This window comes from Crocodylus porosus, unplaced genomic scaffold (genome assembly GCF_001723895.1).
Source record: "Crocodylus porosus isolate Cpor-Errol unplaced genomic scaffold, CroPor_comp1, whole genome shotgun sequence".
Lineage (NCBI taxonomy): Eukaryota > Metazoa > Chordata > Crocodylia > Crocodylidae > Crocodylus > Crocodylus porosus.
In genome coordinates this window covers 83,944,558-83,969,077 of record NW_017728906.1, presented here as the reverse complement: position 1 = coordinate 83,969,077, position 24,520 = coordinate 83,944,558, and the positions used below count along the sequence as shown (strand labels likewise).

The 24,520-nt window shown below is 40.3% G+C and overlaps 1 protein-coding gene across 1 annotated transcript in view; it reads right to left on the bottom strand.

Annotated features, from left to right (window-relative positions):
• Positions 1-24,520, bottom strand: part of TMEM131 (transmembrane protein 131) — a gene marked incomplete at its 5' end in the record, with an annotated part of 160,745 nt that overhangs the window by 59,099 nt on the left and 77,126 nt on the right. Inside the window, 2 exons of the mRNA XM_019528474.1 lie at positions 676-799; positions 16,539-16,607. Coding sequence (XP_019384019.1) covers positions 676-799; positions 16,539-16,607 — 193 coding nt within the window. The remainder of the gene's footprint in view (positions 1-675; positions 800-16,538; positions 16,608-24,520) is intronic.

The window sequence follows — 24,520 nt, the reverse complement described above, 5'->3', positions numbered from 1 at the left end:
GTTCTTTTCTCAGCAAAGTTAACAAAGTCCTTATTGAAAACTATTTAGAACATGGGTAAAGTTAATGCACCATATACAGTACTAACCATTAAGAACAAAATAGATTCCTAAATACTGTTCTTTACTTTTTATACTGGACTAGAAATATTGCTACTCTTCTAGAAAAGTTACCTGTTAGTAACAATGACACCTGCATCCAACTTCAAGCTAAGTTTGAATTATTGACAGTGCTGCTACCAGTGGTGATAGGAAACACCCTAGAAACCCTAAAGGGTACAGAAACATGTGTATTCATCAACCTATCCTAAACATTCCTCTGCACAAGTTATAGAGATTCACCAATGAGCTCAAGAAATAAGCCTTTTTTGTTTCCAAGTTAAAATGAAAGTTATTTTGGGAAAAGCTTTAAAGATTTGCACAACTTGAAACTGCTTGGCAAGCTTTGGGGGCTAGGAGGAAAACCAGAAATCACAAATGTAGCCCAGCATTATTATTTGTTGTAAATACTTTTGAAAATGCAAGCTTGTATCAAATTATGCCAATTACTGGAAACGGAAGAATCCAGAAAAAACTTTGACAGTTAAAAGAATATGCTTAAAAAAAATTATTTATAAAAATAAAAAAAAGCAAGTTCACTCTGAAGACAGGTTAACTTTAAAAGACAGAGCAACTCACCCTATTTTGAAAAAATGATGCATGAAAATGTGATGTTGTAGCAGATATTGATACTAATGTAATAGTTTCTTCTGAACTAGGATTATGGAGGTAAACTTTTTCCATTTTTGGCATCCCAACTGGCCTGTCAAAAAAATAGAAAGAAAACAATATATATTCAGAATGCTCCACAGCATTTTATAAAATAAAAGTATTTTTCACATGATAAAACAGAAGAGGAAATATGAATTTTCATAAGCAGTAGTAAGCACTCACATAGATGAGCTTTTTAAAATGCCTTCTGATACCTGAAAAGTATTTTTGTTAGATTTAGATCTAACTCTAACAAATGTAGCACCTTGACAAAAGCATTTTTCCTATACTATCATTGTTTTACTTGTTTATAGTTCTCTTACAGCACTTGTCATGAAGGATTTAAGATGCATGAGTTCTAGAGAGTTATGAGAGCATAAGATCTTCTGATCTCATTTCCTGAAGTCTGTTTTAAGAAACTTGTATTTTCACCAAGATGTGAAATTCAGCAAAATGCAAACTTTTAGTACTGGTGAATCAAACTGATAATTTGTTCTTCCTAGGCACTAGATTCACTTCCTCTATTAAAGCATATTATGTGTGCCTGTAAGACACGTTTCAATTTTAGTATTAACTTCTGATTTCAATCTCTGAAAAAAAAATTTCATAGTGTCTAATGAATCTGTAAAAACACATGCAGTTTATAGATGTATAGCCAACAATGTTGTTCAATCATACTCTAAAATTACCCTCAGCCCATAGATGTGTACACAGTTTCTTAAACGTTAGCCTACACTTAATATCTTTGTTCACAGACAGCATATATGCTGCAACTGCTGAAGAAGCTTATTAACCAAACTCAATAAAATTTTGTCTAACGACAAGTCGAATTACCCACAAGATAATTTCACTAACTCTCTACCCTTCTACTTGCTCAACCTCTCTCATCGGAAACTTCCTCTTAAAAAGTTCAAATTGTGTGAATATAGCATTTGGGGTTGTGTACATGATACCCATATGTTGAAGCATCCACATTCACTGGCAGCATACATATGTGGACTCAAAAAAAAAAAAAGATAATTTAGGTGTGACCAGGTTAAGTTCAATACACTGCAATATATACAAGGTCAGACTAGATGACTGAGTGGTGTGTTCTGGTCTTCTGATATGATAACATCAAAACTAGATCACCTCAAGAGTAATTTCAAATCCCTCTGAGGATTTGCAGTTAATGTTGAGAGCAGCCTAGCACGGAGTGCTTTGTACTCAAATCAAGAAATCCTTTGCTCCTCTTGATTTCTTCATTAAAAAGAGCAGGAAATAAAGACTGCAGTGTCTTCATGATAAGGAAACAGCTTTTATTCTAATTTAAGGTACAAGAGACTTGCTTTCTTGTATAGCAATTCTTCTCTTTTGTGCAATGACAGGAGGAAGATGATGGTTTCTTTAGGTAAGCCCTAATTCCAGAAGGTACTATAAGTTGTTGCATCACATCGGCTCAAAATAGGGATCTGCAGAGAAAAGCCAGGGGGCGGGGTTAGATGGCTTATTTCCTGGTTTATTTAGTCTTCTTTTAATCTCCAAGTGAAAGTTTGTTTGGTCCTCTATATAAAGTCAGTATTCATTTCTTTATGTATGTTCTAATTTTATGGATGAAAGGACCAGAAGTCTTGCTATAAAGGTTCTTAGAACCTTCTATTATCTCTTGATGAAGGGCAATTTTTAATTTTGGGAGCTCTTTCATTAGCTGCACATTAATATTCAAATGAATCATCTGACTAAGGAAGGGTGGTAATGCTGTCCTGTCTTGATACTGGTTTTCTGACGCACAGTTACTAGTGATACCCAGTAACTTGCAGTGCCCACACAGAAAGGAATCTAACAGCCTTCATTAATGACTCAGGCATGCAACTGCTAGTCATTCTAAGGTGTGTCTACATTATCTTCTAAGCAGGAGAATTGCTGAGCTCTGTGCCGCCAAAGCTATGCAAGCTTAAAACTACCTCAGAACTTTACACAAATCTGCAGTCTGCTGTGTAGACACAACCTTAGTGAACATTTAATTATACTGGTAAGTTCCTTACACTGAGCCCAGTTAATCCCCAACATGGCAAGTAGCTGAGTCTAATACTCATTAGATCTTAGTTGTTGATTCAAATTTAATCGTCAGAGGTATTTACCTATTCACTTAGGGCTGGTCGAAAAACATCCTGATTTTGATAAAACATCTCTGGTTTCTTCCCATTCTGTATGCAGTTTAAAATTTGAACAAATGCATACCTGCCTTCTGAAATTTGCAAGATTTCATAATTTAAATATTAAAAGTTTCTATAGTAAGCTCAGAAGGAATTCTCTATTCAGCCACCTCTTCTTTTACTTCTCTTTCTTTATAGGAAAACTGAAAGATGTGCAGAACAGGAAAGATTCTTTACAATTCTGAATTTAACTCCAGAAGAAAGACTAAAATGGACTGAACATATCCCTCAAATGGCTCTAGATCTGGACAAAATTTTCATACATTTTGAGGCTATAGCTTTAAATTCTTTCTCCATAATCATATTTGGCAGCTACTAAAATACTGCATTTTCTCACATAAAAACACACCTGAAAACCCTTTTCTGAAAGGCAGAATGAAGAAAAAATAAGGTTTTGCCAGAGTTATGGCTGCATAGAGCAGCGGCAAAATCTAATCTTCAGCTGACTCAACCTCCCTTTCTTGCTTAACTAAAGCTGAAACTTCAGCTGTTGCTGAAGACTGGTCTCCATGGGTGAATCTATGACTTTCAAAAGAGCTAAGGAGTCTCCAAGGCTGTGAAATAAGAAAAGCCAGAAGCAGCAACCCTGCTGTAACAAAGGTTAGCTTGATTAGTGGAACATCAAGATCTTTAAAAAGGGAAGGAATTAAAGCAGTGCATTTCTATCCTAGAAAATCACCACCCCCTCTTGATACATACACCTCAATTTTGAGGGGAGGATTTTTTGGGAAAAGGTTTGTGCTGTATACAAGAAAATACAGTAACTACCCCAGAGGAATGCTTCCCAACAGAAAGATCTATGTGATAATGAGAAAAAAAAAAAAAAAAAAATCCTTGTCCAGGGGCACCAGGAACTGATTTCTGATCTCAAGTGTGGTCATCAAGATTTAGTCTTGTGCAAGGGTACACAAAAATTTAAGAGAATGTATGTGCTAAACAAGCTGTCTCTTTTTACCAGACAGGTGAAAATCCATCTGTACCTCCTCTAAAGAGATCTGCATGAAGGAAACATATTCTTTAATTTAGAATAAACCGATTATTGCCTATGTCACTAAAGTTTTGCACTCTCGCCTCTATTTCACTGAAAGCAGGATGTTGGAAAAGACCAGAGTACTAAGAGATCACTCTGTGTCAGAGGTTCTCAAGCCCTGGCCTGCAGGCCAAATGCAGCTCACAGAGATTCCCAGGGGCCAGGAAATTTGATAACAGGGGAATAGTGGCAATTAATACTGCTACTCGTCCCTTGCTGCCAAATTACCAGGCCACCCTGTACCCTAGCCCCTACCCCTAGCTGGATCAGGGACAGTATGCCCCTTCCCTCCACCTGACTGGATGGGGCCCACCAGCCAGATCCAGCCCATGGATGAATTGTGCACTGCACATATGGCTCACAGGGCAAAAATGTTGAGCACCACTGCTATATGAAATTCCTGTTTTTCTCAATTACATATAATGGTGGTTCCAGTTGATGCAGGCAAACTTTCCTGAGCAAGATAATGGAGGGACATAAAGAGAAGGGTCACATTAATAAGGGAAAAACAGAAATCACAGAAAATATTACAGCACTATCCTAGAAACAGAGCGATTGAATCATCTTAGTTTTTGTTGAAAGTTAAGGAAAACTTAAATCCAAGTGTTCTGTTTTTCGAAGATTGTATTTTTGTATGAAGATTTCTAGCTAGTGTCCACTTACCTGCACAAGTAAAAGCACGTCTGAAAACAGACAACCCCCCCCACATTACCAGTCTTGTTTCAAATGGCTTTTAAAACCCTACAGCTGAAGCAGATTATTTTCCAAGCCAATTACTCAACATAGGTGAGACTAAGTCAGAAGGCAAAAGACTTTATTACTTTGCCAATGTCTCCTCTTACATATAAAAAAGGATGGATAAATATTTGATGCCAATTTAAACTTAAGAAAATCTTTCCATTCTTATCTGACTCCAAAACAGATGTGAATTAAGGTCTATAACAAAAGAAAAAGTGTTTTATACTCTGATTACTTCTCAAATACCCTATTTTCAACCATATAGCACAGTCCTGAATATAACACATGCCCTCTTTTTGAAAGGCACCATAAAGGAAAGAAGTTTTCACTTTGTAAGGTGGGCAAATAACTGAGTAGCAGCAGCTAGGAAGCCAAGCCTACTCCTCAGCCTGCTGCCAGCCCTGCATGCTCGATGGTACCATGGATAGATCCGTGTCGAGTCTGAGGTTAGGTGTGGAGCCCAATCCAGCACACGGGATGCACAAGGCCCAATCCAGCACACTGGGTCTTGGCTGTCACTGGGTTTGGTCACAGACCCTGAGTGCCAGCTCAATCCAGCACAAGGGCAATGTCAACCAACAGGATGCCCCCCTCTCCCCCAGTGCTCTGGTAGCCATGGCAGTTAAAGCTGCCACCACTTACCCTGCTGCTGTATTTCTGCACCCCTGGAGATGGGCAATTCTTGCATACAATGTGCATCCCAATTTACTCCAACTAATTTTGGGGGAAAATGTGTGTGCTTTTTTGTGAAAAAATATAGTAAGCAATCATTTAAAGCTCTTATGCAAGCAGGTATTGACAAATGCACTGCTTCGATATTTGGTTCTGTGTAAGAGCTACCTTAAAACCACTGTCTTATTTGTAAGAATAGTTTCTTAAAAATGTAATAGCTATACAGATGCAAATTAACTTCCTACTTGCTCTAGTAGCATACCTAAGGCGGGGGGGGAAGGGCACAAAAAAACTGTCCCTAAACCACCAGCAGCAGGGGGATACCACTGTCTCTCCTATTTGCTCTAATGGATTGCAGTTTTTGAAGAAACAAGAATCTGTTTTGGAATCTGATTTTTTGGCTTCTCAGACCCTGAATCTTACTCTTAAGTGGAAATTTGACACAACAGCCTTTTCTCCATGATATAAAAAAAAAAAATACATTGAGGCAATATAAGGAAAATCTCTATGGACTATAACTGAAAATGACAGCCTTTCTATGGTTTAGTCATTCTACAAGTATCAATGTTTTGTATTAACTCTCAGAAAAACAGTATTTCCTGTTACATTTGCCTTAATTTTCTATTAGATTTCACAGATTTTTACATTAACTTCCATGAAATGCTGTTCCTTTTCTATAGACCCCTGGTTGGTTCCATCTACATTAAATTCTATCAGAATTTTCCATACATTTCTTGAATATATAACTTTTTTTAATATGTAGAAAAGGCTGTTGTGTCAAAGTGTGTTGTGTCAAAGTGTGTTTATATTCAAATGTGAGAAGTAAAGATTATATTTAATCTTAAATCACATTCTTGTAAAAATTATTCAAACAATTGACCATTGACAATTTCTTTCAAGTCAGAGGACACGTTCTATACCATCTTCAGAGCAACAGCAGGCTGCCAAACGTAGGTTTTCAAACATAAAATTATATAAGAAGCTGGAACACATTATGCCAGTTTGGACATGAAATAAAACTGTTCTTTCAAAGCTATGCAAAATGGTTCTAACTTACACTGATTAACAAAGGAAAATCAAAGTCAGATTTTCAAATTTGAAATACAGTAGATTTTTCAAATTAAGGGAGAAGAGTGTTTATTTACTGTGCCACAGAAGACAGATTTCAATAATGCTTTAGACTCTCACAGTCTGTTGTTAATTTGCAAATCTTGATTCAACAGTCTGGTTGAATAAACTGGCACACTTGCTCTTATAAAATCAATTATAGTTTCAGAGCTTGTGAGAAACACTTGGTTGTGAGTAAATGACATGAAGAGTATGGCAGCAGATAGCAAGTAACCACCCTCATATAAAGGCATCAATCTCTAGAGCTGAGAGATTAATGTTTTTTCTATTCAATTCTTGGTTGACTCAAAAGAAACTTTAACAAGAATTTTGATAACAGTAGGGGCTTTTCTGTAACAAACTTCTGTCCCATAGGAATTTACTTAATGTCACCAACACTCTATATATTCAGCTGTCTGAGTGATCACTACACATCTAAGAACAAGGGTTTCCAGATGTTTTGTCCCTGAGGGGCCATTTCAAAGGGATTGTCCTGGGTTAGAGGCCACACTTTAATAACCTCCGATTTAGACCATCTTTAAAGTAGCGATGTAACAATACAGCATTCAGAATTCTTCTACCCAATTACCTTTTAAAATAGGTGTAAAGAGGAAGCTTAGTGCATGCCACAGACACTATGCTGAGACCAGACCCATTATTTCATAGGACTTCATATATCTAGGTACACTAAGCATGCTTGTTTGAAGCATTAGAATTCTTGCAGAAATTTGAAGTAGCAAGGAAATTCAAATTCATGAAAAACTACCCTGTTCTGTCATGACTGCATACTTCAGAAATTACATTTATACATACATACATACACATACACACCACATTATATATATATTACACCTGACTAGCACAACAGAAAAAGGCCAAGGATAGTTTGACTGTTAAAATAATCTTAGTCTTTAAAGTTGAATATGATTTTAAGTGGAGTTGATACAAGACTATCAAGTATTAAGATTTATCAAAAACTAAGCCTTCTAAAATAGTCACCCAATTATGCATAATTAGTCTAAATTTAAAATTTCTTTTGACATTTTTAGAGCCTGTTGTTAACTTATGAAGTAGAGGTGCACTGCTACATTGGTCCCACATTGTATCAACACCGATAAAAGGAAATAAGACATTAGTTGCAAATCAGCCTTTTTTAACTAACATGGCCAATAATGTCGCTGATAAATGCTGTATGCATGCGCTCAGCTGTAGTACAGCGGGCAGGCAGCCAGAAGAGCAGCCCGGAAGTGGGAAGAGCTTTTGTTGGAGAAGGGCGAGGGGCCAGACCGAGGCCTCTCTGCAGTGAGGGAGAGAGTGGGGCTGGGGCTGGGGCAGGTGCTGCCCAGTCCCGGGGTGGGGCGGGGCATGGGATGAAGCTGCGAGTGGCTTGTCCAGGGGATGCCAGGTGGGGGAAGGCTACTGCCACTGCGTGCATCCTAGGAGGTCATGGGGGCATATGCCACCCAGATCTGCACATGGGGTGAGCGTGGGCTGCTGCTGCAGACTGGGGCTGGGGTCAGCGTCAGGCTCTTCCTGGTGGGGGCGCTGGGAGGAAGGCACAACATAACGCAAGGCAGGGCTAAGGCTGCAGGGCACAGAGTCTCAGCCCAAAGCTGGCTGCCCACCTCTGTCCCATGCACAAATCTGGGGGGCATATGCCCCCCATGCTGCCCCCCCAGGAGTGTGTGCAGTGGCAGGGAGCCGCCCCCTTCCTTACCCACCCCCACCCCTAGATAAGCCTCCTGTAGCTGTCCCAGAACCTGTCCCAGCCCTTGGGTCCCATTCATCCCAGCCCTGGCCCACTTCCTCCCTCACCATGGGGGCCTCAATCTGTCCCCCCCTCCTTCCCCTCCATAGAATTATCTGTTGGGTGCTGCTCTACATGCTGCAGGGCTGCATTCCTGTCTGCAAGCATGCTGCGGCTGCACTCAAGTGTCCCAATATGGCACCTTTAGTGTGTCTGTACGCCCCCCCCCCCCCTTCCTGCTGCAGCTACCCAGAGCCCGTGTTGCCCCGCAGTTCCTCTGCACTGCCACCAGTGCCCTGCTGGGCAGCCGGGAGGCAGCAGTGATGGTGGCAGAGAGGAGCTCGGGCGTGGGCTCCAAAATCACATCTGCAATTAATTGACAGCTCTAGTTCTTAACTCTATCAAACTAACAAGTCAGGCTTAAATTTTCCATTCCGGGTAGCTACTTTAGGTAGATTTTTAAGTTTCAGCTGAAGTGATTCAGCTGTTTATAAATCTAGAAATAATAAATTAAAATCCATATTTAAAAAAAAACAAAACATGCACACACCAATTCTGGTGACCTTTTCTTTGAAAAATCTCTAGTATGCTAAGCTCTTAGCTACTTTGGAAATTTTGCAAGAAAGTAGCTTTTGCATCAGGGATGTACCACTTGCTGTCTCCGTGAAAAGGCATCTAACTTTGGCCAGGTGTTGGAGGGGGTGTGGAGTGGTGTAAATCAGTTGCATATGCACATGGCATACTAGTACACTATGCATGCTCCTAACCAGGGAAACTGCAGGCTATGACAGGTCTGTGAGCAGGGAGCTGATCTCTTCTGGGTTGTCAACACTGCACCTCTCCTAGTCACTTCAACAAACTTGTCATCCTTGCCTCCCAGTCTCTTCAATTCACTTTCTCTTCCCATTCCTACTTGAATCAGTTTCTTTCCCCAGCCAGGATCAGTTCTTCCTCAGGAAAAGACTCCCTCAGAGTGGCCCATCTGTCCTTTCTTCACTGGTTCCTAATCTCTTTGGCCAGCCAGACCCCATCTAAACTAAGTGTCCTCTTTCTGCAGACTCATTCTTCCCCCTTGTGCTCCCCCTGCCCTGCGTCTGTTTGTCCCAGTTGGTTCCACCCAAGTACAACTCTTTTTCCTTCTGCATATAAATCAGGTAATCTTTTCTCCCCTCCAAGCTACTTGGGTGTTGTTGACTCCCCTATCCTTGCTGCCAACTGTACTAGCTCATTTGATGGTTGACTTTACCTGAAGACTGAAATAATAAGAAAAAGATATTAAAACCTTATACTTCCACTTATGAAACTTTCACCTCCTCTACACTCCCCAATACTACATTCCCCTCCACATTCTGAGTAACCTACACATTCCTTGATCTTCCTCTTTTTTCTAATGTTTATAAAAGTTAAAAAAGTATTCCCTTGCTAGCTGTGTCCTAAGTTGTGCCTTTGCCTTTCTCATTTTCATTCCGTATGTCCACACTATACTCTTATACTCATCCTTAGTCACAAAACCAAAGTACTCTCTTTTTGATGGACTGCTTTAAGTTTCATTAAGAATCGTTTTTCCATTAGCCTTACCTCCCATGAGCTCCTTCTTGTCTCACCATTCCCAGAGCTTGGGAAAGTTTGGCTTACTGAAGTTGTGTATTTTTATTTTGCTGACCTCTTTCCTTCCTTCCTTTAATATCATGAGTTTTATTGTTTCTTGATCACCATCACTTGAGCTGTCTTCCAGCTTCAAATTCTTAATTAACTCCTCCCTATTAGCAAGTAGCAAATCAAGAGCTTCCCCTATGGTTTTTTCCCCACCTATACCAAGGAATTGTCCCAATACAAACCAAAAGCTTGCTTGTGCACTGCTTTATTATCCTGCCAATAAATATCACTGACATTAAAGCCCCATAAGCACCAATTCTTGTGGTATGGATACTTCATTTAGTTGCAAAACTCATCTAACCTTCCTCCACCTAGTTTTGTGGCTTATAATAAACACCCACCATTGCATCATTTTTCCCTTTTTATCTTAATACAATCATCAAAAGAGCAGTACTCCTGCTTCATTCTGCGCTTCAAAATAAGTACATGTATTGTTAATGTAAAAGAAAACATTATTCCTCTTATTTCCATTGCCTGTCTTTCCTGAACAAGCTATAACCATTCATAACAATATTCCAATAATAAGTACTCTCCTCCCAAGTCTGTTATCCCAATGACATCAATTTCATGCATAGGCACTGACTCTGTGGGTGCTCCAGGGCTCAAGCACCCAGTGAAAAAATTTAGAGAGTGCTTAGCACCCATGAGCCACATTGGGAGAGTTGGGCTGAAGTAATGTGCTGCCTCTTCTGGGCATGTTCAGGGGTTGGTGCAGGAATGCAAAAAAGCATCTATCGGCAAAAACTAAAGTTGGCACCTATGATTTCATGTGTGTACTAGGACTTCCAGTTCTACTTGCTTATTCCTTCTTGGATTAGCATGCAGACATCTTGGATGACCATCTGATGCTCTGTTTATCATGTTCAAGATTGTTAAGATTCCCCATATTGTTTTGCACTGTTTCTTCCTTGGCCTTTTTGCAGATCACCTTGTTTTTTACATGCCTGTGAGGTTTTGTCTCCATCCCCAACTGAACCTAATTTAAGGCCCTCCTCATTCCTCCAGCTCCTATAATAGAAGTCTAATTGGTGGACTTCATTTTTTGAGCTATGTTCACATAATCCCTTTTAAGCCCCAGAAAAGGCTTTTAATTTTGGGTTTTTTTCCAATGCTAGTTCAACAAATACTTGGCTAGGATGGTTTAGACAGGGATGATCCTGCCCTGAGCAGGGAATTAGAATTAGATGACCTCTTGATGTCATTTAAAGCTGTTTTTTCATTATTCTATGAGCATCTTAGACTAGGACACTGCTAGATGAGACCTCTTTTCTAGTTTAAAGGAATCTCTGTTTTGTCTAAACAAAAAGAATAACATGTTTTAATTACTATTTTACTGGATGGAAGGAGTAACATTAAGAATAGGTTCCACTACAGCTATAACATGAGATCTCTCTCCTATGTAGTAAAAGAATTGCTATTAGCATGACAGTCTTAAGTGTCTAACTAATTACATTGCACAGCTGTTCAGGAATAAGTTTATGATGCCATTGATTATAGGAGATTTCACCATAGAATGAGAAATTGTCTCTTACCTTAAATTTATACCAGTATAAGCCTATTATTAACTAAAACAGTGGGGGCCAAATTTTTTGGCAGGCAAGCCCCAAATTAGCTTCCCATCCCACTCTGCCCCGAGTGCTACTCCAATCCTCTCCCTCTGCCTGATCTACTTGCTCTGCTTTTTGCTCTTTACTCCCTGCTCAATCTCCTGTTCTTTTTCTATTTCCTGCCTTTGCTGCTGCTGTGCTGCCTGTCCCTTTCCTAATCTGTTGTGTGCCATACACAGCACAACTGTGCCACTCGTGCCACAGGTTAGCCACCTCTAGATAAGCATTGAGAACCACAGAGAATACAGACCACTATAACACTTAACAGATGCACTGATTTCTTGTTTCCATCTGACAGGGAAGTTCAGAGACTTCCGTACTATCGGAAACATTGTAAACAAACAATAATAATTCCAAAGTAATTATAATACACTGGACAGATCAGGGTGTCAAAGGCCCAGTCTGCAAACCCCTATCACCTGACCTGTGATGCCCCCCATGGAATTTGAATTGGACCCACAAAACGTGCAAGGGGTCTGTTCAGGGCCTGCAGCCCTGGCCCCACATGACCCATCCAAAACTTCAGGGACTGAGGCATTTGACACCACAGATATTTGGCCTTGGTTTCACAGAATCTCAGATAAAGTAGGGCTGGAAGGGACCTCTGGAAGTTATAGTCCAACACCTTGCTCAAGGCAGGATCATCGCTATCCAAACCATTCCATATAATTGCTTGTCTAACCTGTTCCTAAAACAGGTCATGTAATCATCAACCCCATCACACAAATACAAGACACCAAAGCATCCTAATCTGCCACAGATAAAGCAGTGGGGATGAGGGCTGCCAGTGTCCCACTGTTGGACAGGTTGTAAAAATGCACTTGAGAGATTCAAGGAAGAGGGTAATGCCCCTGGTACAGAGGAAGGCAAAACCACTCACAGTCCGTACCAATCTGACAATGGGGTAAAATTCCTTCCTGAGCCCAAATATAGCGATTAGTCTGATCCTGAGCAGAGGGGCAAGACCCTCTAACTAGGAACCTGTGAGTTTTAGACCCAGCAGAGCAATGACAAACCCCAATCAAAATCCCCAGGCTTGGCTGAATCCAAAATCTAATGCTTTTGAGGAAGGCAAAAAACCCACCCAACTACTGTAGCAACAGGAGGCAAAAAAAAAAATCCTTCTTAACCCCATGTGGCAACCAGGAAAGCCAAGAAGCATGGGAAGAACAATATATGCTTCATACATTGTGCACACTAATTGGACAACAACTCCCCCTTCTTCTTCCCCTCTAGAAACCTATCACCCGTAAGTTTTCTCAAATTTTAAAAACATCCAGAATATCTACTGGAAACAGAAAATGCTTGGGTCATTTTCAAATGAAAAGTAGATATTTGTGTATACTAACATACAGGTTACTGAGATAAACACATAATACCACTCTGAAGACTGATGGGATATTTTTAATTTTGTTTTTCTTTATGACAACATTCACCCTCAAATAAGCATTTAAGTTTCTAGTGTTCCAACTAACAGAGTGTATTTACTCACATACCACATGTACCTTCCCCCAAAACATTATCCTTCCAAAACTGGGTTGCAGGTCTTCAGCAGGAAAGCCGATTTTCTGCTTATAATAGCAACAGTGGCATTTCTATTCGGGCAGCATTTATAGAATCAACTGAATTCATGGTTCATTACAATCTACTTGATTACTGTCAGTTCCTCTTCGCTCAACCAGTGTAAATGACCATTAACCAACAACCAAGCTACTTCAGCAGGTTTTGTGGGAGAATTAGTAATTTAGCTGCTTCTGATCTCTCTCCTATTTGATAGCCCACAGACTGTTTTTAGCTCTTTTCCAAGTCCTAAAACTGCCCATGAAAACCAGTCTTCAGCAAGACCTACAGGTCAGCTTTTGGCTGACCAGACAAGAGCTACTGATAATTCAGCCGTGAAAGAGTTAGAACTTGAGCTTTTGCCTGACCAGGAAAGGGGTGTGTGTTTGGATTGAAGATTAGGCTGCCCATGCTGATTTGCGGTCGTGACTCTGGGGAAAAAAATATTTTCTCCTTCATTCTGCCTTTCCAAAAAATAGGGGCATGTCTTATTTGGGATACATAGTACATGAAAAAAATATAGTAAGTTTTCACAATATTATGGCAACAGCCATTATTTCTTTGTAAGAAAGAAATTTGGAATCTTATTACTAAATACTAGTGGAGTATGGGCAATCAAGCACCTTGCTATGGAAAGAAAGTGAGAGCTTATGAAATTAGTACATATATTCTTTAATACAGTGGTGCTCAACTCATCCAAACCCTGCAGGCCCGACCTGACATGCAAGGCTACCCCACGGGTCTGAACATTTGGCAGCAGAATGAGCACTAGCAGAATTAATTGCTGTGCCTCTGGGACATGTGGCAACTAATGCTGCCACCAATCCACTGCTGCCAAATTTCCCCACCTGGGGGTAGCCCTGTGGCCCAGATCTTGCTCACTCCTGCTTTAATAAGCTACTTTTAGTGGTACATGGGATTCTTTCATCCTAAGTGCAGGATTTTGCAATTGTCCTTGATGAACCTCATGAAACTTCTTTTGGCCCAATCCTCCAATTTGTCTAAGTCGCTTTGAATCATAGCCCTACCCTCTACTACTCCCCACAGCTTGGTGTCATTCATGAACTTGCTGAGGGTGCAAACCATCCCATCTTCCAGACTGCTAATAAAGATACTGAACAAACAGACCCCAAGACCAACCCCTGGGGCACTCCACTTGATACCAACTGTCAACAGACACCAAGCCATTAGCATGTATATGTTATTCTTCTGAATACCACTAATCACCGCACATGTTTAACACTTTGTGCTTTGCTTTAAACATTTACTGATCTGGGAAAATCCGCTGAATTACCCGTTTTTAATCTATTAAATGATTTTTAACAAATGCTGCAAAACTCCAAGTCTGAATATACTGTATTTACTTGCATATCATGCACACCTTTGACCTAAAGCCAGCCCCTGAGCCCCCATGCTCAACTGAGGTGGCTTAAGTTGGGAAGCTGATTTTTCTTCACTGGAATAGAAGTAAACATGGGGACACTACTGGAAGATGGCTGCTACACTTCTTCCTCTGCTAGTCTCAGGGAAGAAGGGGGTGTTCATTCTTCATGGTCAAAACTAATGTTGACCTTCTCATAGCCACAGCTGTTGCAATTAGGATCCCCTGCATCCCACTGGAAAAATCTTTTTCTCTCCACACTGCCTTTGCATATCTCAATTTGGGGTGTGTAGTATGGAAAAAAATATGGTGTATTTAGGCAATCAAATATAAGTGACCCAAGCTCTCAAGGAAGACGCACTGCAGACATTTACCAGCTTAGGAACAGACCACTTATATTTGTGCCCATACATGTGTTTAGGAATTTCTAGACACTAGTTTTGAAGAGGTCAGTGTGTATTTTCAAAGCCAAGCAAGCTTTCCATTTTTAAACATGTATAAAAAAGTTCTCACGGTTTTTCCCCAGTTATACCTAATATATTATTAAAGTCTGAATGTATTCTATGTTGACATCATTTTAGGCCAAGGTTACTCAGCCAGAACCTGCCTGTGGCACTGTCATCTGGCCCATGGGGCTCCCCATGGGCATGTGGGAAGCCCTGCAGGCTATGGCCCTATGTGCTAGATCACTTGCTAGTATAGTTACTGATCCTGGCATATATGGCTTAATCACAGCAGGTGGAAGCAGTGCAGGACCTGATCAGACCTACAGGACTGGCCCCATGCTACTCACCTGGTCCACAGGGTCAGGTTGAACATGATTTTAGACAAAAGAATTGTGGCAAGGCATTTCAACTAGTCACCTACTCACCAGAGGTAAAACATATTTTTAAATGATTATACTATACTCTATGTGTATGCGTGCGCGCGCACACGAGAGAGAGATTCTATTATTAAAATTATATTTTACCTGTTGTAACTAGTTTAAATGTTTTGCCATAATTTTTTATAATACACACTTAAGCTTACAGACGCGTCTACAAAAACATACAAAGACATGCATGCTTGCACACATGCATGTGTCTATGTATGTTTAAAAATTCCAGATAAAACATTTAATGAACAAAAGTTGTTATACTACGATTTAATTGAAAAATTTAGGCATGCACTTAAAAAAACAACTCATCTGGCATCTACTCTGTAACAGTGTATCCTTTGAGAACTGTAGACTTACACCCACTTGCAGAATTCTGAATCTGCATTATCTAACATTTCAATTTTTTCTAGCAGGGTTGCTTAATCTAAAAACAGCTCAACTGCAATCCACAGCACCTTTTGTAACTGTAACAAACATTTAAAGTATTGCTTTGGGACATGTTTGCAAGTAGAATAGAGAAAGTAAAACATTTCTGGAAGAGTACATAACAAAAAGGTAGCTTAATTTTTCAAAGCCATGCATAATATATACAAATCCTTTAAAAACAAAAGTACAGGAACAAATCTTGTCATTAGAATAAAACTACCATACTTACTTGAAAAGAGGACCCCAAATATTTTCCCCAAAAATCACTTCCCATGTAATCATTAAGCCTATGTAAGCTATTTCATTTAGAAGATACGGTTTAAGTGAGCCTTTAAATTCATGCTTTCATTTAAGAGTTCTTGTATATATTTATAAGCGCTATACTCAACCATCAGTTTTAAGTATTAGAATAGTGGAGATACAACTAAAATGGCATATCTTACAGTACATACTTACTTATTTTACTGTTTAACAACTTGGGTCAGTTTTCTAATCATGACCAGGAATTAATATTTAGAAATCATGGAAATGTTAAAAACTGCAGACTTTGGTTTAAAATATTCTCCTCCTTAGATTAAAATAATTTTTGTCCCAGTTTTGGCTGTCTCAAAGAGCAAGAGGCATAGATGATAGAGACTCCATGGTAGTAAGTCAATGCAAATAAGTAGATGTTACAGTTAGGTTAGCTTAAGTTAAAGACAACTTACATATGTGACAGCAGAACTAAAGTTTAAATGCTATAAGCTAGTTTAGAAGATGGATATAAAAATGAAGGCAAGGAGATTCCCAACTTACTGTTCATGGAAGTCCAGCATTGGTGGCTCAAACCGTATAGGTCTGCAATTCCCCCGATACAGGGATACACTGGAGAAAAAAAACAATACTGTTACAGAAATAAATGTTGCAACACATACATTTTTGCTCCCTATTTCTGTGTCTCTCTCGTGGCAGGCTTTCCTAGCAAAAGAATGCTGGATACCTATATATGTACTAATACTGGAAGGAAGTACTTGAGAAACTTGTCCAAATGCAATAATATAACTTTACCAGATGCTCAAAGTATTATTTTTTAAGAGTTCTTGAGTACATATATTTATTAACAAGACTCACTAGATAGGTTAAAGAAAACTGACCTGGCTGTAGATTATATTAAAACTACACGTCAGAAATGTACATACTGGGAAATTAACACTGTAACTAAACCAAAAAAATACATTTCAAGGATTAAATTTTGAGGAGAAAAATTTTTTTTTTTTTAATGGCAATACAGGAATGTCCACTCATGTCATGACAAAATGTGACAATCCTTTATGCACACACTGGAGGTCTCTTACAGAGTCTTAGACAAGCTACAGTGTCTCAGCTACGAAGAGGAGGGGCAAAACAAGCAAGTTCCAGTAACCGAATAATTTAGAATGAAGTAAAAATGACCTGAGAGGAACTGGTCTCTAACACTGTATTTTGACTTGGGGTGTTTACCATGTGAGTAATCAATTAACAAGGGCAAAAAAACCAACCAACCAACCAAACAAAAACAAGAAGGAAAAATTAATGGCTCAGGAGAAACCACTACTCAGCAAATCCTTGAGTTCTTGAGAGACAATGCCAGGACAGGAAAAAAGCCTAGGAACCAAAGAATCAAAAGACATATAGTAGGCAATTGTTGATCCTTTGGAGGTCTAGTCACCAACACCTTCAACATGTACAACTAGCCAAAAGTATGGAGGAATGGAGGCTGCCCAAGACCACCAACCCCTCTGTACACTAGAGACAGAATCCAAAGGTTAGACTGAGCCCAGATGTTCAATGCCTCAACGGTTCTAGCTTTAAGCCAGAGAGCATCAGGTAAAAACCATTGCTGACTACCTAATGCCTCAGCAAGGATGTGTTTCTGTCAGGGTTATGACTCTTAGCCTTTCTCCAGCCAAGGGCAGTATGGGCTAGGATTTTGAGGCACCCTATACTCATCTTACTTTGCAGGTTGCAAACACTGTGGTGTTTTAAAGGAACTACTCCACTATACGTAGCCCTGTCACATTGCTACCAGGCCCTCCAGTCAGATGCAGTTTATGGTCATACCCAGGACCCCAAAAAACACACACCAAGTTTAAGGTGATTCTCTATGGGCAGGAGGGCTGTTTGAAAGAGTCTTATTGGGAAAGACATCTGCTAGGATATTTGAAAAAGTTAGATGAGTCTTGGTGACCGTTTAGGAATAAGCCTTTAGAGAATGCAGACACATCTAGACTGAATTTTAAAATCTTCTCTCTCAACACTTGGTTTTTACCATTAAACCCAAGTACTTTTTCTTTTAAGGCAGCTGTTTTGCCATCTTCTACCATTGGCTACAATCTCCTAAAGGAAAGAACTGCAGTCAGATTTCCTGGGTAACCATGGCTAAAATACAGTGCAATATAGCTAAGGGCCCAGTTTAAGAGAGGCAGCAATGTGAAATCCTGTCTCAAGAAGGAGAAGAAGGACATGTCTATGTCACCCCAATACGGTAAAAGAGGACACTACTAAAATAATACATACACCTGCTTAAATCAGATAGAGGAAAGAAAGTACAGCTAGTTCCACTACACAAAACCCTGCCCATAACTGGAAAGTGAGTCTCCTTTATTTTACTTCTAAGAAAGCTAAATATTCACCAACTTTACAGGTACATCCATGTCCCAAAGTCAGCATGTTTGCTAAATTAATTACAAAGAAGTTAAGATTGTGTATTTTAACTGCATTCTGTATCCAGGCTACAGCATGGGCCACGATCATAACACAAAACAAAGTTTCAGTAGTATGGGTTTCAAAAAGTAATGAAGTCTTAGTAATAGGAAACCTCATTTCAGCACTCTGCTATCTTTGTTGCTGTTAAGTGCACTGTATCTGTATCTATGTAATAAAGATACAATGCACTTATCTGCATGTCAAAAATGCACTGAAATCAATCAATTTACAGCTGGCCATAAATTAAAGGTTTTATGCAAATTAATCGTGAGTTTAGAGATTTCAGATTAGGATATATTCATAACCAGAGTACAAATGCCCTGAGGATTCCACATACATATTCTGACTGTGCTACTGCATCTTCACTTCTACTGATACCTATGATAGCCAAAACACAGCTAGTGTAAATGTGCCTATCTGCAGTACAGTTGCACCCAAGTATGACATATCTGCAGACATACCCAAAGAATCTTCATTACCATACCTCTACATTTTATTCCAACCCATGCTCTACAAGGTGGGTCAAGCTTTTCACAATATTTCAGTAAAAATACTCTGACAATGAAGTATAAAACCCAATGTGGGCCCATATCATACTCCTCTTTATTTACAGGTTCTGCTCCAATTTCACAATATTAAACTTCAGAGCAGTTTTACTCGAAAGAGAACTCATGCATTTCAACTCTGAAAAATATAACTGTGAGGACTAGCTGGGATTACCCTCCTTCTAAAAGGATTTAAAAGGGCAATTATTTCAAGTACTGTACAGGAAATCTTTTTTTCACTTTCACGTACGAAAGTTTGGAAAATGTGTCTCATTTTAGAAAAAATTCAATACCCGCAGGACATGTTGGTCCTTTCTACAGAAAAGTTTTCTGAAAACATGTTTAAAAAAAAAGGAATGAGTGAAACTATAGCACAATACCTACTGACTCTTTCTAGCAACACAATACCAAGAATTCTTTACAGTTACTGAAGTGAGGAAATTCAGCTGGGACAATAAGTGACAATTTTATAATGGCCATACAGAATTCCAATAGGCATTTAATTAAGTCCAACTTAAAATCTCATTGCCATTCATAATTAAGACAAACAGCAGTTTGTACCAAATCCAACTCCCATCATCAAATACAGAAACAGATGTACATTATAATATTTTCAAGAATAGGTAATTGAACTCTCAGCTTGGAGTAGTTCCTGCAGTTTAAAACATATCCACACCCACCTCTATCGTGGCTCACATGGGAACAAGTAGTAGTGGAATTCCCAAACTGTCTACCTGAGATGCTCAACATGAGGCAACTTGCAGTAGATTGTTCAGATGTTCAGAATAGGATGTCTGCTCTTCTAGGTTCACCCTCACTGACAGCTGGATACACCCTTGGGTAGGGCCAGATTACAGCACAATCAAAATTAAGATAATTGCACTGCATATGCCTAGAGCCAAAGCTCTCAGTCTTCTATCAGAATCTAAGTTTTTACTCAACTCCCAACAATCTGTGTTTCTAAACCTCAGGCGTCAAGAAGAAAATCCTGATTAGTGAACAGATATAAATGAAGCAGTAATAATTGCTATAGAAAGCCTTGCGGTGAAGTGGGGGTTGGCAGCCTCTGGGGGGAAGGGGAGGGAAGTCACCTGGCCCCATAACACTGTTTCTGCTAACACAAACTCAAAGAGCATGCCTACACTGTAGTATAGTAGTACAGTGGCTTGGTTTGGCTTGGCTGATCCAAGGCATGCCATGTCTGTCTATTCCTATTTACGTGTTGCACACACAAAAGCATACTGGTGAGGTCACTGTGGGGTGTCCTGAGATTGCTCTCAGACTTTTGTCCAGCATGCTTATAAGCAGCTGCTAGGGACAACTATGGAATAGCTCCAAAGGGCCTCAGTGTCCTTTTTCTTCACTTGAGCATGTTGCCCCCACAGGCAAGACTTGGGGGCTTCTTCTTCATACCATCTATTTATTGCCAACAATGGGACCTCAGCCACTAATGCAATTTGCTCTAGTATAACCACAATGGGGCAAAACACTAGCAGATCAGCTTTATATCAATACAGCTTAATTCTGAAAAAGTTTACGTGCTATCCATGTGGACTGCTACATCTAAACTAGAGGCCAGGTCTGACAAAGCCACATGGTAGATTGTACAGAATCTGATCACTTCTCTCCTTTCTTACATATTTTGATCAACAATGAAATGGTTAACAGTGTTCATATTTTAAAAAGGCCTTGGGTCTCTGCATTAATATCTCAAGAGCTGAACTGAATAAACTGCATGCCATATGCATTTCTTTTCAAACCTTCTACAAACTCAGGCAGGCATTACCACATTCACTGCAGTTCAGTATTTTGAAAGTTATACATACATACATACACACACAGGTCAGATTTTAGAACCAGGCAGAAAAAAAAGCAAAAAAGGATTACTAAATAAAATAAACCTTAAGTTGAAAAAAATAAACACATTTACATTTGAAATGATGATAATCTATGTTAAGGATACAATTAATGAAATAATATGATTTTTTTTTTTAGTAGTACATGTTTTACTGCCAAAGAAAAAAATTCAAGCAATTAAATTTGGATAAGTCACTAAGGCCTAAAATCAGTTTGTTGAAGCAAAAAACAAGATCTTGATTGCCACAGCTTTTTCTACAAATACAGAAGGTATTTTCTCCATTTTGGTTTATTCAACCATTTCAAAGTTGAGAAACCAGTTGGGAGCTGAAAAATCTGGAAAAGCAAAACAAAGTTTCCTACCCACGAATAAAAATGAGGTGGGTGAACCAGAGAGATACAAGATTTGAAGGGCATGGTGATCAGAACCAAATCAGTTGAAATGACTAAACAGAGGTGGTACTTCGTTTTTTAAGCCACTGGTTTAAATTCACGCATTTTTTTCCTTTTCTAAATATCACTTACATAACCAACATATTTAAAAATAGTTTAATTAAAAATTTAAAACGCTGTTTGAAAATTTAACTGAATAGCAATTTCCATCCAAATGGACCCTGGCACAAACAAGGGAAGGATTCTTGCCTTATCTGCATATCAAAGAGCAACTCACAAAGACACGCTCGTGGACCCAGAGGAACTGACTTCCACCTTCAGCTTCCTCTGTGCAAAACTAAAGTTTATTTTCTACCTATGGGGATTTTTTACCATCTTTAATTTTCCTGAGTCTGAGGAAGGGTGTAAGAAAGCTCGCAGAAATTTTTTTTTTGTGGTTTCTTAGTTGGTCTAATAAAAGGTATCATCTCTGAACCAAGAGTTCTAGAGTTTTGCATTTCTTTTTGACACAAATGAGTAATTCTAGCGAAGGAAAAAAGCGCCATTCGTCATTTACTAAATGGCAGAAGGTAGGGCAGGGTGACAGCTCAAAGTAAAGGAACATTTCTTCCTGGCAGTTTGTTCCTATCATCTGACAAAGCCAGTTGTTGCCTACAAAAGCTCAAGCCTCTCTGGACCAGTCAGTCTCTAAGGTGCATCTCTAAATTAATTTCTTTTCATCAAGAAGCTTCTTCATATCCTCATTTTCCCTTTGTGCATTTTATTAGGCATCCAGAGTCACAGCCTACCATCCATAACACTTCTTTTTACCATTTTAACTACTACCTTGGGCATTCAAATTTTAAACACAATGCAAATAACATTTTTAAAAGATGGCTTGCCTGTATTCAATAAAAGGGGAAAAAGCAATATTAGTAGATTACATGGCAGATTTTAGAAATATTTACAATACTGGATGACTTGGAAGAGTTTACTACAGTTATCTCATTACAACACAATATGAAAGCCACTTCTGAAAAAAACAGAGATTACTCAATATGTCAAGAATTCTTACAAGCTTCACTGAAAACACATTTTCAATACAAATGGTACCTTCAACCAAAGGATTAACTACTGAATATTTCTGGCTTATGGGACAGTAGTTGATCTTATTTTTTCCTCAACTGATTCAAGTTGGATCAGATCCTGAGGAAGAATGACCTGCATCTATGGTTATTTAATTTGAATACATGTGATAACAAGTAAGGCCATTTTAGAAAGGTGCATATTACAATTGAACAAGCTGGAGATTAAAAAAACCTTCTCCACATTTCAGGAAGAGGTCATAAGTAATGGATTAATAGGCCAGCCAGATTGGTATCCTGGCAAGTAGCCTCTATCACAGGGGTGGGCAATTATAGAGGGTGGAGGGCTGCTTACCAAGTTTTGACAAGCTGTCAAGGACCGCAAGGGTAGTCCCACTCCTTGACAGTAACCCCATGTCCTTATTCCTATCTTTGACCAGAAGTCCCACCCCTAACCCCTGACTTCTGCCACCATAAGTCCCTCCCCTTGCCCCTTCTGGGGGGAGGGGGTTGCTATCTTAGAACCAGAAATAAACCAAATCATACACTAGAAGTCAAACACCTACTATAACATATTTTAATTTTACTATGAAAAATATTTTTGTCATGATTTGTGTTTGCGTATGGTACATATAGGTGATGGCATAATTCAAAAATAATTCTTAGTCTTGTATATTATGTTTTGTGTGAGTGGGTGGTTTTGTAGTTCTTGGCACCGCACTTCAAGAGGGATGTGGACAACATGGAGAGGGTCCATAGGGTATGTTGGGGGATTGTGTATATGTGGGGGTTGTTGGGGTAGGGTGTGGATGTGTGGGGTGTGAGGAAGGGTGGGGATCTACCCACGCTCCTCCCACCCCCGGTGGTGCAGCAGCAGCAGGTGGAGCGCTCAGAGTATAGGTGCCTGGTGGGGCACAGCTCCAGCCAGCACTGACCATGGTAGCAAGAGGTGCAGTCTCTACCAGGCCGTCTGTATCATTGGCACTCCTTGCCACTTATACACAGCCCCTGCACTTGCTGAGTGCAGGAAGCAAGTCCCAGGCACTGGAGCTGGCTTCCTTCCCTGCCTCCCCCTCACCCACCACAGAAGGCTTCCCTCCCTTGCTGCACAGCCTCAGCAGGGAAGGCAGCTGGCTTCAGTGCCTGGGGCTTCCCTCCTGTGCCAAGCAAGTGCAGGGGCTGCACACGAGTGGCACAGAGCTCTGGTGATACAGACGGCTTGGTGGAGGCTGTGCCTCTTGCTGCGATGCGCAGCGCTGTCTGGAGCTGCACCCCACTGGGCACCTGCACCTTGAGCACGCCACCTACTGCTGCTGCCAATGCCTGCCAGGGCTGTGCACCATGGGGGGAAGGGTGTGGGGGGAGTGTGGACAGGATCCCCACTCGCTCCACCCTCCCTCACACCAACATACTGCCCTCCTGAGCTCTGTGCTGCCAGGGCCTGCCCCCCCGCTGTGTGGGCTCCGCACTGCCACCAGCCTCAGCTCCGTGCTTCTGCCCAGTTGGAGCTGTGCCTCTGCCACTTCCCTACCTGCTGCCCAGAGCCAGCGGGAGACCAGGTAAGTGAAGCAGGTCCATAAGGGTTGCAGCAGCAGCCCCACCTGGAACCTGTGCACTGGGCAGCCCAGGCCCTTCCACCACGAGGGTGGGAGCGAGGCACAATAAGGGATGTTTGGTGGGGGTGTGCACATGGGCACCTCGCTCCCAACGTCATGCGTGGAAGGGCTGGGCACGACACAATTTGTTTGTGGGTACGGCACCTCTGATGAAAGTGCTTGGCAGGCCAGATCCAGCCCGTGGGCAGTATTTTGCATGCCCCTGCTCTATCAGCTGCTTAAGTGTATGGAAATAATAGGATAATAATAAAAAGTTTCCTTTGACCACCATTCAGTTAGTTGGCTACAGTACACTGGCACTAGTGAGGAAAGCATACTAACAACATGAGAGAGCAGGTTAACATTGTATACCTTGACTTCCAAAAGGCCTTTGATCTCATATTCCATGGTGTCCTCGTGAGAAAATTGGAGGATTGTGGGCTTAACTCTAACATAATCAGGTGGGTGAGAAACTGACTGTAGGATAGGACCTAGAAAGTCATACATCCAGGAGGGACCAGCAGGGGACTGCATGCTTAGGGGCAACCAACATGGGTTCATCAGTGGCAGGTCCTGTCAGACCAACCTGGTGGCCTTTT